At 45.6% G+C, this 15,332-nt stretch overlaps 1 protein-coding gene across 1 annotated transcript; it reads right to left on the minus strand.

Annotated features, from left to right (window-relative positions):
- Window positions 1-263: 263 nt before the first annotated feature.
- On the minus strand, window positions 264-10,816 carry LOC136534912 (cysteine-rich receptor-like protein kinase 19). The gene is made up of 9 exons (XM_066527267.1): window positions 10,103-10,816; window positions 9,424-9,884; window positions 7,733-7,788; window positions 6,821-6,897; window positions 4,408-4,493; window positions 2,944-3,169; window positions 2,626-2,842; window positions 2,346-2,478; window positions 264-858 (listed from the first exon to the last, which is right to left on the minus strand). Exons 2-9 carry the CDS (start codon window positions 9,856-9,858, stop codon window positions 685-687), a joined length of 1,404 nt encoding a protein of 467 aa, XP_066383364.1. The 5' UTR covers window positions 9,859-9,884; window positions 10,103-10,816; the 3' UTR covers window positions 264-684.
- Window positions 10,817-15,332: the final 4,516 nt, after the last annotated feature.

The raw sequence follows: 15,332 nt of genomic DNA on the forward strand, positions 1-15,332 counted from the left end.
CCAGCCAAAATAGTCCACCTCACCATGTCGTTTTTGCCCCCATCATACGATCAGTTTTTTCATGCCAAGTGGCTCGGGCCTAACATGCCATGAATGCCTCCAAAATGCTGAGTTGTATTTCTATGAGCCCACTAATCCAGAACTGTTGGAGCTGGCCTAAGGTCATGTGGCTACATCTAAGAGCATTTACACTAAGACCAGTATCAATAGGAGTTTCATAAGAGTTTTATGGCATTAAATAAACTAATATGGCATGTAATAAATGAAGAGAGATAATAAAAGTTTTATAGGATGAAATAAGTTTCATGGAGATAAAACTCATCTACACTGTTTCTAACACATTGTGTTTAGAAACTAGGACATGAAACCCATCATTGAGACTAGCCTAATGACAGAGGGAGCCATCAGATTAGGCTACAGATGCTTATATTTGTGGATAAATTTTGAATGCCACAAATGATCAATTTGTGGGTGAACAAAGTACATGACAAAATCTATACATCAAACTTGTTGAAATCCATTAATGACCAATGTTTTAAATATTTGAACAGATTTTGGTCAAAGGCAGAAGGATGCCACAAAAGCCCATGTCCGTGTGGTGGGCATGAAGCATAGCTTATCGATCCGTCTGATCAGGCACTTCAATGGGTGCAGTCTGGGCTAGCTCTATTGTGCCGGCAGCTCTTAGCTACTTAGCATCTCAAGAACATCCGCCATGGTAGGCCGGTGTTTCGGATCCCGCTCAATGCACTTCAGTCCGACCTCTCTGCACCTGTTAATCTTGATTAGCTGAGACTTGTCAGCTAGCGCCGGATCAAATAACCCATTCACTGATGTAATCATCTCATCAACTGAACCCTGCAAGAAGGGAAAAAAATTGCGTCAATCAAGGTAAGTATAGTTTTGCAAATAATCAATGCGGTGCAACATGAGGAAATAAACATGGGAAAAGCTAGCTCCTAAACGTCTAGTGGTAAAACGTTCCGACTCTCTTTGCATCATGAACGAGCAGCACATGCAACAAGAAAAAATCATAAATCATGAATAAGAAACAATGCAGTGTAAAGAAAACATCCTACTTGGCTACTTTGTGCTAGATTTTTGTGGCATGCTTTACACGCTGTGTTCGGTGTAGTGGATCATTTAAGTATGAAAAATTTATTCAGTTGATGGTATAAACAAGGAAGCAATAAGTATAATTCACTGCTACTAACTGACTTTGTAGCTGTTTGTTGGTATGGCTAACAAAGAATGATAGTTTTTGATAAATCTCAAACTAAAAAGTATCGGTGAGACACATTGGCTACGCTTTTGGACCCAATTACAGCAAAGTGATGAGAGAAAAAACTGCATCATACAGGCATGTCGTAAACTGGAGTCTACAGTGAGGATCTTCTTAGCCTCCCACAGATGACCCTTTACTTTTCGACTTGGTTATTAATCAAATGTGTCCGAGAAGGTGTGACTTTTTGTGTGGTCAACCTTGTAATAAGTATTGTTTGATTCCTAAAGCCACGGGATGAAGCCGGATGTTACTTTTCATCATAAAAAAAATGTAAAGAAAACAGCCTACTGCAACAACCAAATTTGTTCCCAAACACATTATTGGATTACATCTACAAAAAAGAAGACCATTGCAACAATAATCAAATTTGTTGCAGCAACCTTCATATTTCTGGTTAAAAACAAAACAAAACAAACAAACAAACAAACTTGCAAGATTTGGATCCACCACTGTCCGTGTCTGGTAGATATCTGTGGAGGGAACAAAGGCAACAACCTGTGCAATCCGTGTTTATCTAATGGTGGTTTTAGATATCAATAAGGGAACATGTACTCTTGATAATATTTTACGGTTCAAGGGGCGTGCAGTAAGTAACTTATCTTAGGGGCATACCAAAAGAAAGATAAACCATGTTTATTAATTATTTCACAAGAAATCAGATAAAAGGAATGAAGTTGCATAGTCCATTGACCAAGAAGATAAATCCTTCAAGAAAACAAATAATAAAATAGAGGACCTTAATAGTCTTAAATAAAAAGAATTTATGAAAATTCTAAGACGACGACTTGGTTTATATGGTTGTGCCATGTTCATGTTATAAGTCTACATTAATTAGAGTTGATAAATTTGCATGACATGGACGTATATATTCATTTCTAGCATTATTAAGTTGTATGATGATCATAATTGCACTTGTAAGCAATAAGCATAAGACTTATTATCATATAATGAACTTTAATATATATATACTAGCCATGAAACTACGTGAGCTAATTGGCTAGTTCTACAAGAAATAATAAGAAGCTGATATTCCTGTCCAGCTTGTAAATATATTACTCACCCATTCCGGTAAATCAACAAAAGGTGAAACTCTCCTGCCGGTAATGATCTCAATGATGATGATTCCAAAAGAGAACACATCAGACATCATTGATGCATAAGCTTCCATAAGTTTTTCTGGAGCGACATAACCCCTGAGTGGTAACCAATAATAATAATGAATAACTGATGAAGATGCATAAAAGTTAGAAAACAAATGAGCTTCGTGGAGTTTCTTTTACTGCAGGATTAAAATGCCATCAGGTTCATCCTAATGGAAAAAATTTCATGGAACATCTTACAATGTGCCTGCTACGGCATCCCCAGTGATCTTATCATCATCACCATCCAGCACTATTGATGATCCAAAATCGATGATCACAGGATTCATATCTGAACAGACGAGGATGTTGGCTGGATTCAAATCCATATACAGAACGTGATGCTTATGTAAGCAATGTAAGCCCTTTGCTATCCCCTGAATTATCTTGAAACAGGAGGGCCAATCAAGTCGAGAGACTGCGCAATATAATGCAAAACAAGAAGCAAACAACATTAGTTAGTGAGACAAGATAAGTTATTAGGTTCATATGTGAACTAGAATTCCCGTCGAGACATACCATTAATAATCCTTTCCAAGCTTTCAACATTTGGTATGTATTCTTCGACCAAAAAGTATAGCTTTTCTTCTTCTTGGGCATTGAGGCAATATCCCAGAAGTTTAACTATGTTTCCATGTTGAAGCTTTGCACGAATATTAAGCTCATGCTGCAGGCGCCTCTCTTGAAGATCATCAGAGACTGATAACTTCTTGATGGCAACGTCAAGTCCGTCGCGTAATACACCCTTAAAAGCATAAATGATAGAAAATTACTTTTTCACAGAAAAGATAGTTCCTTTAACAAAACTAAAACCAGAAAGAAAAATGTTATAGCCCTAAACCCTTGCTGACCAGTTTGGTTCGCTGATAATTCTTATAACTGTGCATGTAAGATCAATTGTCTACGGAAAGCGGTATACTCCTTTCTAAATTTGAAGTCGTTCTAGCTTTATTCTAAGTCAAACTTCCCTAGCTTTTACCCAGTCTATTGAAAAATGCACAAACATCAACAATATCAAACTGGTTAACTAGATATACCGTGACATTTTGCTAGTGTATTTGTTTGATATTGGAATTTTCTTATAAACTTACTCAAAGTTAGACAAGTTTGGCTTAGCACAAAACTAAAATGGCTTACAATTTGGAACAGAGGGATTAGGACATAAATTTTCCTACACCAAAGAGCAGAAACATGCGTGGTATTATTATAGTGCCATGCTGCGATTTTAGAGCACCATGTGATGTTTGTGCTTATTAACGGAGTGGTCAGGGGCATTACTCCTTCACTACTTCACTCTGGCTCCGAGGTCCAACTTAGATCTAAAATTAGTTGTCAAAATCAAGAACCTTAATATTGCAACCTTGATATATAGAAAATAAAGAAAACAGCTCAACTAAATAACTCATGTTTATACATAGCTCTAGCAAGTTCTTAGATTTCTGGAGTTAGGAATACCCTAGCTCTAAGAAATCTACACAAATTGTAAAGCTAGAGGTTTAACAAATACAAAGGCCTAAAGATGCCTTAGAAATAAATGCTAGAACAAAGGTGACCTCATTATAGTCACATTGTCTGTCTACACTACTCACGGTGCTAGTATCATAATTGTTATTTAGCTTGCCATGTACTCCACCCATTCCAAATTGTAAAACGTTTTGGCTTTTCTAGATATATTGCTTTTAATATGTATCTAGACATAGTGTATATCTACGTTCATAGTAAAAAGCTATATATCTAGAAAAGCGAAAACGTTTTACAATTTGAAATGGAGGGAGAATGATTTTTCACTATATGGCATGAAATTAAGATAAATGATGATGATGCTGCCCCAAATATAATTATGTGTCAAGAAAAAACCCTTGTTATACCAAAATGCATATCTTACTAAATGCATGACTGTACTTTTATAGCAAATTGACCCACTGATGAAAATCATCATCGGAAGAGCCCAAAACAAAATTAGCTAACCAAGCAAGGGAGTACCTTGTAGTAGCCTCTTTCAACCACACAGTCTTCTGAAAATTCATTTGTAGCATCGTTCAATTGAGACAAACTGAACTGAGCAACACCTGTCATGGGAAGCAAATGCATACCAAACATGAAACCGTAAGTTTGTTGCAATATACAATGCAATTGAAAAGAGCGAAGTGGTAAATTAAACTTTGGTAGATGATAGGGCCTGTCTAATTCTCCATTTCATGATACTTTTATCCTCAAATGCACTCAAATTTTGGAGTGATTAATCTAGATCTAACATCCAAGAGCAGCCCCCAATATAAACTAAACTAATGCAAAGCCACTGTGCATATTGCCTCCTCGCCAGCCCCAATTCTGGCAAGGTCCTCCGCTTGTAGGCCTCCATTCCCTCCTATTTCACTCCTCCGCACACTACTCTTCAATGATGCCAGCTATGGACCCATGCTGCCCCCACCGCTCCAGCAATGCCATTGTTGTTGGGGTCGTCGTCCTCAAGCATGGGCTCCTCTAGTCACCTGAAAGTGAGTCGCTCTCACTAAACATCAATGCCCGCAGTCCACCCAATGGACGTCCTCGGCCATCCCTCAGTACCATACAACTGATTTACAGAAACGGCCAGAATTGATCTTTAGCCGTGGGTATTCCAGCCGTTGTTGTCCATCTATCTCTAGAAATTGACTATTTCTAGATGTGGGTTTACAGACGCTCCTAAAAATCGATTTCTAGGGCGAGTGGCAAAATGACCCATCTCTAGAAAGCGGGGAAAAACAAAAAAAGAAGAAGCCCGGCACTGTTCTAGGGCCACACGCACAATGCAACACCCTGCCGCCACCAGCACTGTCACACCCTGTTGTGCATCTGCCACCTGCCACCACCACTCCCACGAGAGGAGCCAAGGAAGAGAGAGAAAGAGAGAGGGAGCGTGGCCTAGGAGAGAGAGGAGGGAGCAGTGGGGAGCCAAGGGAGAAAGAAGAGATAAGGATGAGAGGGAAGTCCGTGTGGGAGATGGTGGGTAGGTGAAAAGATACAGTGGAAGAGGGAGGATGTGGTAGTGCTGGACCCATGACTTTTTGCCTTGAAATTTCAAATAGTGTTGGCGTCGCCACTACTTTGGACCCTATTTGTATAGACTACTAGTGTTTCCAACCACCTAAGGCCCTATCTTTAGAGGCGGCTGAAAATTTCAACCGCCTCTATAAATTCATTTTTTGGTGTATGCTTTTCGCGGACGATGTAGTGCTAGTTGATGAAAGCCGGACATGAGTGAATCAGAAACTGGAGTTATGGCGGGAGACTTTGGAGTCCAAAGGTTTTAGACTCAGTAAAACTAAAACTGAGTATATGAGATGTGACTTCGACACTACTACTCGGGAGGAGGAAGATATTAGTTTGGAAGGTCAAGTAGTGCCTAGGAAGGATACCTTTCGATATTTAGGATCAATGCTACAGAGAGACGGGGATATTGATGAAGATGTTAGCCATAGAATCAAAGCAGGGTGGATGAAGTGGCGCCAAGCATCTGGTGTCCTATGTGACAAAAGGGTACCACAGAAACTAAAAGGCAAGTTTTATAGGACGGTGATTAGACCTGCTATGTTGTATGGTGCAGAATGTTGGCCTACGAAAAGACGACATGTTCAATAGATAAGTGTCACGGAAATGCGTATGTTGCGTTGGATTTGTGGTCACACAAGAAGGGATCGAGTTTGGAACAATGATATACGTGATAGATTAGGGGTAGAACCAATTGAACAAAAGCTTGTCCAACACCGGTTGAGATGGTTTGGACATGTCCAACGGAGACCTCCAGAGGCACCGGTGCGTAGTGGAATCCTAAGCCAGGATAGTAACGTGAAGAGAGGCAGAGGAAGATCGAAGTTGACTTGGGTAGAAGCAATAAAAGGAGACTTGAAAGGATGGAATATACCCAAAGACTTAGCCTTAGATAGGAGTGCTTGGAAAATAGCTATTCGCGTGCCTAAACCTTGATTGCTTCTGCTGGGTTTCAACTCTAGCCTACACCAACTTGTTTGGGACTTAAAGGCTTTGTTGTTGTATTGCTAAGCTCAGGCCCTTATCTCTGTTTTTAGAGGCAGCGAGAATAGCAACCACGTTTGAAACAAAATGGAGGCACCTCTAAAAATCATTTCTTTAGTAGCACCTCCTGGGGCACACAAAACACAAGTGAGATGGTAAAGTTGAGATGTGCTCTTGTCGTTTTGTATGATGAGTGATTGTCAAGGTTGGTAAGCCCTAGCTGTTGAGTTGTTCTATCTTAGGGGACATGGTGGTGGTACAACATGTCTCTTGGTTGTGTATGTGCAGGCATTAGAGATACTTGGTGATTGTGAAGGTCAAGCAAGGTCTAAAGTCGTGGACAAGAATTATGTCGATCGAAGTAACAGAAATGCCACCTTACCAGACAAAAGTTCAGACTGCTGCCTTCTTACTCTTGCTACCATGGTCTTTCCTTTCTCGCTGTTCACAAGTACAGATCTGCCATTGCCATAGAAAACACAAAATAAGAGGCCTTCCAACTTGTAAGTTCCGATTTCAATTAAAAAAAAATATCGATACAGTTATACCGAGTAGTCCCACTAATAAAGAGACAAAAAGGTGCATTTGAAAAAGCTAGCAATATCTAGGGCAGACGAAATATATTTAACTTATATGGGTGATTATGTACTAAATTTGCTTATGTGAACAGTCACATGAATAATCTATCAGAATATGTGAATATCGTACCTTATATATTTATTAGTTTGACAATGTTCCAGAAGCAGCCCAGTAAAAGGATAATTTTTTGTGTTCTGTTTGTGACCCCCCCCCCCCCCCCCCCCCCCCCCCCCCCCCCCATTATTCAAATTGCTTAATAACCTTTATTTCATCTGGACGGGAAAAGGTATAAGCGACATTATACTCAGTAATTTTGTGCTCGATTTAGAGCGATCAGCAATGTGTCCTTGGAGAAGTTAGTAATTTTGGGGACTTGTGAATTTAATTGGTGCAGCAATAATGGGAGGACTTATAAAAGTGAACCCATTTGAATAGTGATTTTTTTAGAATAATACTGGTTATTACTTATGTGTTGGCATGGTTTATTTCCTTGCTCAAATGGACTTTTAACATGTATTTCATCCAAATGACACGTAACTACGTAATTGTATAATTGGTATATTTAGAGAATTGTGAAGTTTAGTTTCTCAATTACTATGGGTAACCCTTACAAGATTTCAGTCTGCCACATTATATATAATTTACTCTTAAGTGTTACATTTACAACAGAATGCATGACTCATGAATTTGCACCGCAGATATCTTACATACGTACCTAGCTTGATCGGTTCTTGAATGACTACTTTGTGAGGTTTCCACCTGCCCTGCATACTGAAGTGGAAAAAAAATCACAAAAAGCATGTACAAAAGAAATCCTCAATTATCTGCAGTCACTTCATATAAATGAAACATATCAGTTCTATATAGAACAGTTTGGTTATCAGATTATATAAGAAATCCTCAATTATTTTCAAGACAGATAGTGGGGATAGCTACTCAATGTAGGATCAAGTTTGTTGCAGCCTTACAGAGAGTCATTTTTGGATCTTACTTGAATACTTTGTGATCAATTAGTAGGTTTTGTGGGCCTAGTTTATGGGTTGCATGGCCCATCCTAGAAAAGGGATAATGTCTGAGTCTTTCATATGACTTGTATAATCAATTAATCAGTCAATAACTCTGCCAATGTGTTCGCCATATAATTGCATAGAGAACGTTCACAAGATACAACCTCCCTTGAACAGTCCTCAGAGGTATACATACAACCTCATGAATTTCCTGTTTATTAAAGCATCCCAAATAAGGACAAGTTAGATAGGTGCATTCAGAGTAGTGCCATGCCCAGGAAAGAGAATGTGGAGAGAGAAGCAAACTAGCTCTTCTTGTTGAACGAAGAGATACTCGTGCACAGGGAAATGGACAATTAGCTCTTGTGTCGTATGTACTCCGTGTATTAAGACACAAACCTTATTTATTATTATTTTTTTGAACAAAAAGGCAGGAGCTCTGCCGCTCAGTTAAGAAGACGAGAAGTTCATACAACGACCACAAACCTTAATTATGTAGGAGTATATCTCACTGGACAAGTTATCTTTTACATAATCTCTACGTGATGTCTGTATCTTTTGGGATAGTGGCGGCTGATTTCATTGTTGGAAACACTTTACACATAATTCTAAAACAAAAGGTTGACCAAATAAATTTTATTGAACCCATAGAACAAAACTGAAGGGCGGGCCTGGTGCAAGCGGTAGAGTCTTACCGCCTGTGACCGGAAGGTCCCGGGTTCGAGTCGCGGTCTCCTCGCATTGCACAAGCGAGGGTAAGGCTTGCCATTGACACCCTTCCCCAGACCCCGCACAGAGCGGGAGCTCTCTGCACTAGGTACGCCATAGAACAAAACTAAAGTGTTAAATTAAACTGGTGTGTGTTTATGTTTGTGCTTGCCTATGTTTTTTAAATTGAGGTTTTGTATGTCTCTAGATTCTAAAACTACCATTCCATAGGGCAAGTTTGTTCGTGGGGCAAGTTTGTTCGCGATCTAGGAATCCTGTCTGGCCCGGGCAGCATTCCCAAGATCAGGGTCCCAATCAAACAGCCCCATAATAATTAATATCTCAATTTGTCAAAGCGACATCCAAACAGAACCTATGGCAAATGAGACAGATGCTCTGGCAACTCAATCCAAATGATCTGGTAGGTTCAATTTTTAGATCAGATTGGTCTGGAAGAAGACTGGAACCATGTATCCTGTGGCAGTAATATATCCAAACACCTAGGGACAAACTATGTATAGATGTACCATATGTTGTGTGTTGAAATCATTCCCTGATGGCTAGAACTACTGTAGGGCCTTACATCATTTCCTAATCATGTTTGTGTTTGCCCTGTTATCTCAAAATAAAGAATAGTGTGGACCGTGTAGTATTACTTAGTAAAATTTGAAATAAGCAACACTAAAGTTACCTGTTGGTGTTGGTGCAGAGGGGCATCAACAGCAGATTGGATCTGCTTTTCCAAAGCAATCCTTGTGTCGATAACGGTGGCCAAGACCCCATTCCACAATTTATATGATATATCCTCCTGCACCTGGTGCAGCTTCTTTGACATGCCACTGGCATTGAAGTAACGGAGCACGACGTGCTTCCTCTGGCACTCGTTGACGAGCATGAGAGCACGTTCGAGGGTCTCTTCCATACTCTTGAGCGTATCACTCATCGAAGGGTCCTCCATAACTTTCGAATTCTCCTTCAGCCGCTTCATATGAGTACTGACCTCAGCTGCACGCTCACCGATCTTAACACAATCCTCCTTATTCCGCTTAGCCATTTCCACGGCCTTCTTGATGGCAAGCGCGACTTTGACAATCCTCTCCAAGTCGCGGACTACAATATCAGCCATCTTTCTGTAGATATGTAGACCAGAATCTGCGACATCATTGGATCAAGGCACATCAGATCAGGCCAGGGACAACTGATTGATAAACTCATGAGCACAAATCGAGTGATGACCTTTCGATTAGCAGCTTATATATAATCTCACAAGAATCCAACTAATTAAGGAAGAAAGATACAGAGAATTCTGAAGCTAGAAATTTTCCATTATCAAGAAATAAGAAGCATAAGCGAGAAGGTAGCACGACAACCTTATTATTACTAGCTGTACTCCTTTCTTGTCACCAGCCGGCTAGCTTCGTTCCTTCGCTCAGCTAGGGGCACCAACCGAGCTCATAAGGACCGGTGCGTCGAATGATGGTCTCCGATCCGATCCCATGAGGCTGTCAAGCGCTCACCAACCATTACTTATTATACTATATATAATACTAGTACTCGAACTAATCGCCAGGGCGACCTCAACGGGAGGCTCCGAGCTAGCTGAGCTGGTGTCCAATCCAATGTGGAAAAGAGAAAAGGGTGAAAACTGGAGGAAAGAAAAAACTCATCGCTTGCGATTGGGAGACATCACTCAGCTCTCTAGCCGATTTGTCCGTGGGACCCGCTGATGCCAGCCTCCTTCTCCCCCACTTTCTTCTTCGCGTCACTTGAGAAGCGCCAGGGGGAGCTTGCGCCGCACCGCTGTGGCAGGCAAGCGGGGCCTCCGGCGCGGGAAAGGACGCGCTGGCGGCGGCGTTGACCGGGACAGCCGGAAAGGGCGAGCTGGGGCCGGCGTGGCGCGGGAAGGCAAGCCGCCGACGGAGTCGCGGGAGGGCCAGCCGGGGCCGGTGGCGACGCGGCTGGGCGAGACGGCGGCTGTGGCGCGGGTTGGTGTCCGCGGCGGCGTGGCGTGGCTCGGGTGGGCGAGCCGGCGGCGGCGGTGCTGGCCTGGAATGGATTGGGAGTTGGGACTGAAAGGAATGGAAGGAGAGTTGACCGACTGGTGGGGTCGGACACTCGGAGTCGGAGATGTAAATACTGACACGTAGGGCCCGCAGCACAATGAGGAACGGGGAGTGCCTGGGGGGCTGTCTGTGACAAGGATGGCAACGGGGCCTGATACCCGATGACCGACGGAGATTTGATCCATTAGGGCTATTTGGCAGCAGGGGATCCCGAAGGGTCCCGGTCGTTTCCCCGTGGAGGAAGCCCCCGCGGATAATTTCCACGCGCCGCCACTCCGACCTGTTTGGAAGCACGCGACGCTGGGGTCTCCGTCCCGCAGGAGCCGGGTTTCGACGGGGAAACCTGTACCGGGCGGCATTCCCCGCCGCGATTCGCCTCTCCTCTCGACTTCTCGCGAGTCGCGAGTCGCCTCGACTCAATTCTCCTCAAGTCGCCGCCCCTCCGCCCTCGCCTCGACTCTCATCCGTCGCCGCCCCTCCGCACTCGCCTAGACTCTCCTCTTGCCATCCCCATCACCGTCCCAGCCACCGTCCCCTTCCGAACCGTCATCATCCCCGCCTCCACATCGGCTTCGTCCCCTCGCTGGAGAGACGTGACCGCCGCAGCTGCTGAAAGGTCCCGGCTCCAAGATCCACTCCAGTTCTTCTTGGATTTGTCTTCCCTCCGAACGAAGGAAGGCAATCTCGATCTGGAATGCACCCGCTCAATTCGTCCCCCTTCTCTATGGTTCTGTTGTATAGTGTCGAATTCAAGTGAGCATCTGCCTAGATTGTTGTCATCATCTATGATGTGCTTGTTTCATGGTTGATCCACTTTGCTTGCCCCGATCCGGTTGATCTAGGGTTCATTAAATTGTTGATTCACAGGTGCCCAAATATAGTTGATCTAGGGTTTCGGTAGATTATTGATTCTCGGGTTTACTGGTTCTGGTAGTGTCGGTGCCCAACTAGTGAATATTTGTAGTTTTGTCGTACGTTGTGATCGGAGGTGACCTAGCACTCAATGACACAGGGTTTATACTGGTTCAGGCAACGTGCCCTACGTCCAGTTTGGGTCGGCCAGTGACTTTATTCCTGAGCCCAGGTGCTCGAAGTTTGCAGTGGGGTTACAAACAAGAAGGAGAAAGATGGGGTGTACAAGAGGTCCGGTCGGCTCCGGTCGGAAGGGCTGAGAGCGACAGGAGCTACGCTACGAGCTAAGTGTTCAAGCGTGCGCTTGAGATGCGAACCCGGAGGTTCTGAGGTTGTGAGCTAGTGAACTTGGCTGATCTAATGAATCTAGAAAAGGCTTTCTAATCCACTCGAATCAACTGAGTTGAACTGCCTGTGTTGGAGGGAGCGCATCCCCTTTTATAGATGAAGGGGACGGCTTTACAAGTGGGAGGGAGAGGGTGCGCATGTTACTGAGCCTTGTTACTAATACCGGCGGGTGCAAGATAATGGTAGGCGCCCACAACACTGTTGATGTCACCGTAGAATGTCAGATGCATGTGGGAGGTTGCGTTGCCTCCTTCAGGAATGGTAGATGTCGGTACCTGCAAATACTGTTCGATGCCTAGAGGCAGGTGAGGAGTCTCACCATATTCACCCAGTACGGTAAATCCTAGTGCCCACAACACTATCGATGCCCATAGGCACGTGGGGGGCCTTACCGTATGGGAGTTTTAACGGCGCCCACAACACTGTAGATGGAAATATCGGTGCCTATAATAATGTTTGTGTCAAGGCGGTTGCAGAGTACTGTTTCTGCAGGCGTACAGGATATGGTCCCTGGTATCGTGGTTTGACTTGTGCGCCCTGGCTTGCTTTCTCCGTTCATCCCCTGGTCCTTTCTGAGCGGGCGTCCCCGGTCGGATGGCCCCAGTCGGCTCTAGTAGCGCCAGTCGGAGAAGAGCGATGAGCAGAGTTCCCACGAACCCCAGTCAGAGACGCGGGGTCAAAGTCGGAAGTAGTGCTTGGGCCAGGCCTTCTGATTGGAGAGGTCGTCCGGACGCGGCTGGGGTCCGAAGCGAGTGCTCCAGTCGGAGAGGTGGGCCGAAGTAGTTGACGAGCAAGTGCTGCTCCTCTTCGGCCAGACCTTTCGGTCGGTGACTGGACCGTCCTTCCGGCCTATTGTTTTCAGACTCTTGGACCGAGCCTTGGCGTGGAAGCCGGTCCCCGAGGGACCCTGGGTTTATGAACCCGACAGGAGCCCCCGAGCCCTCAGGCGATTCGGACAGAATCATCCGGATGATTTTTCTCTTGCCAGTGGGTGCGCGCGAGCGCACCTGTGGGTGTAGCCCCCGAGCCTCCGGGCGGTTCGGGCAGAATCGTCTACAAGGTTTTCTGTGTTATCAGTTTGGGAGATTTTTTGTTTTGTAGGCCGGTGCGCGCGAGCGCACCCGCGGGTGTAGCCCCCGAGCGGTTCAGGCCGAATCGTCTGGGGGATGTTCATTTAGCGGGCGTGTGTGCGTGTTTTTAGTTTGAGACGGAGTTTTGTCAACCAAGGCGTCATTGTGCAGCCGAGGTGGTTAGGCGCGAGGACTAGATTGAGACAGAGCTCACTGATCCTGGCGTCGATGCGCGCCGTGGGATTGGGCGAGGAAGTTAGTTTAGACGCGACAGAGCTCACTGATCTTGGCATCGATGCGCGCCATGGGATCGAGTGATTCACTTAGTTTGGAAGCGCTAGAGCTCACTGATCCTAGCGTCGATGCGCGCCATGGGATCGGGTTATTCAGTTAGTTTAGTCTGAGATCGGGCGAGGTGACAAGGCGGTGCTCGTGGATCCTGATGGGGCGAGATCGGGGTCGCAGACCCAGGTTTTTGGAGCGCAGTCGGAAGCGTAGCCGGATGGGGCGAGATCGGGGTCGCAGACCCGGGTGTTTGGAGCGCAGTCGAAGCGTAGCCGGATGGGGCAAGATCGGGGTCGTAGACCCTGGCATTTGTGTCTTGAGCCCCGGAGCCATGTTGGGCCTTCGTAGAGGTCGATGTGAGTTGTGTGCGTTACCCCATCCTCGGTTCCTCACAATCGGAGGGGCTGAGTGTTGTTGCTTGTCCCGATCGCTCGGGCTCGAGTGACGCGCTCGGTGAGTTCACTAACGGGTATGATCGAGTGGAATCTGGGTCCGTCGTTCATGACGCGGTCGGCATAGCCCTCTTGTGACATTCCACTACTCCTTTACCTGCAACCCGGCAGATGCCTGGGTTGTTTCGGAGACCGACCCGGATGGCCTAACGGCCTCCCCTCGATGGAGATTCTATGGGCTTGGCGAGAGGTTTAGGATCGAACGAGAAGGTTGAGATGACCCGATCTGCCAGACCGAGCGAGGGCCACACGGGGCTCATCTACGTTTTTCTCCCTTGGCTCTGTTGGTTTGCTCATGTCGAATGAGGCAACCGCCGCTTTGTGACGCAACACGGAGCGTTGTGATGCATTTCGCTACACGTGCGATGCTTAGTTCCTGAGCCCTCGGGCGGTTCAGGGCCCGAATCGTCCGGGGGGCACGGGCGTATGGAATGAATGCGCTTATGGATGTATGAAATGATTATAAAGAAATAGAGGGGGTTGGTAGTATTTACCTTGATGACTTGAGTGACGAGGCTCGGAGAGCTTCAGTCAGAAATGTATGACCGAGACCCGCGCTCGTCATTTATGACGGAGTCGGCATGGCCTACATGCGTCCCTTCGCTTCCTACCTGTGTCTCGGTGTTTATCCTGAGTGATTCGATCGACTTTAGGAAGCCCGATGGTCTCTTCCGACGGAGATCCCATTTTGGTTTTTCTAAGTCCCGCCCGGGGATATGGAGAGCTACCTGCATGTGGTGACGCTTCGGTTTTCATGCCTGGTCGTGCGATAGTGGTGGGCCATACCTAGGCCATGTTTCGCCTCGCCAGGCGGCATTTCGTCTGACCCAGCGTTGTTCCGTTGGTTAGTGCGCGTCCCTTTGGTCAGGGCATGTCCCATCATTCCCCATCCGCTTTGAATGGGGGCAGGGGGAGAGCTTTGTGCTCTAATTGTCTGTCCTTCTTTGGCTATCGCGTTTCTTCCTTAAATAGGGGGGAGGGAGAGGGCTCTCCATCGCAGTCCTTTTGCCTATTCTCCAACTATTGTCTCTCCTCCTTCTTTCTCAACGAGAGTGCCTGTATGCTGCGGCGGTTCCTAAGTGAGAGAGAGAGTGAGCGACGGGGAGGGCTTATAGATCCTTTTGGGAACCCAGAGTGTGATGTCAGACTAGAGGCTACCGTAGGCGATGCTAGATTGATCTGCGAGGCCTTCTTCGGGATGGAGCCGTGTGTGGATTTTCTCTAGTGGATCTTCACCGGGCGAGCTTCGTTGGAGGGGAAGTTGCTTAGGATCGTGCTGGTGGAGGGTTCCGTGCCTGCAGCTGCTCAGGTTGGCCAGTTCATAAAGTTTGATAAGATTTCTTCCAGCCATGGTGGCCATACCTCGATAGCAGCGCCCCTACCTAGGAGCTACCTCGACTGCATAAGAAGGTTAGGAGCTCCATGTTCTTCTGTTGAGCATCTTTGGGTGCGATGCCCTTGAGGTACCCG

This window comes from Miscanthus floridulus, unplaced genomic scaffold (genome assembly GCF_019320115.1).
Source record: "Miscanthus floridulus cultivar M001 unplaced genomic scaffold, ASM1932011v1 os_2367_3, whole genome shotgun sequence".
Taxonomy (NCBI): Eukaryota; Viridiplantae; Streptophyta; class Magnoliopsida; order Poales; family Poaceae; genus Miscanthus; species Miscanthus floridulus.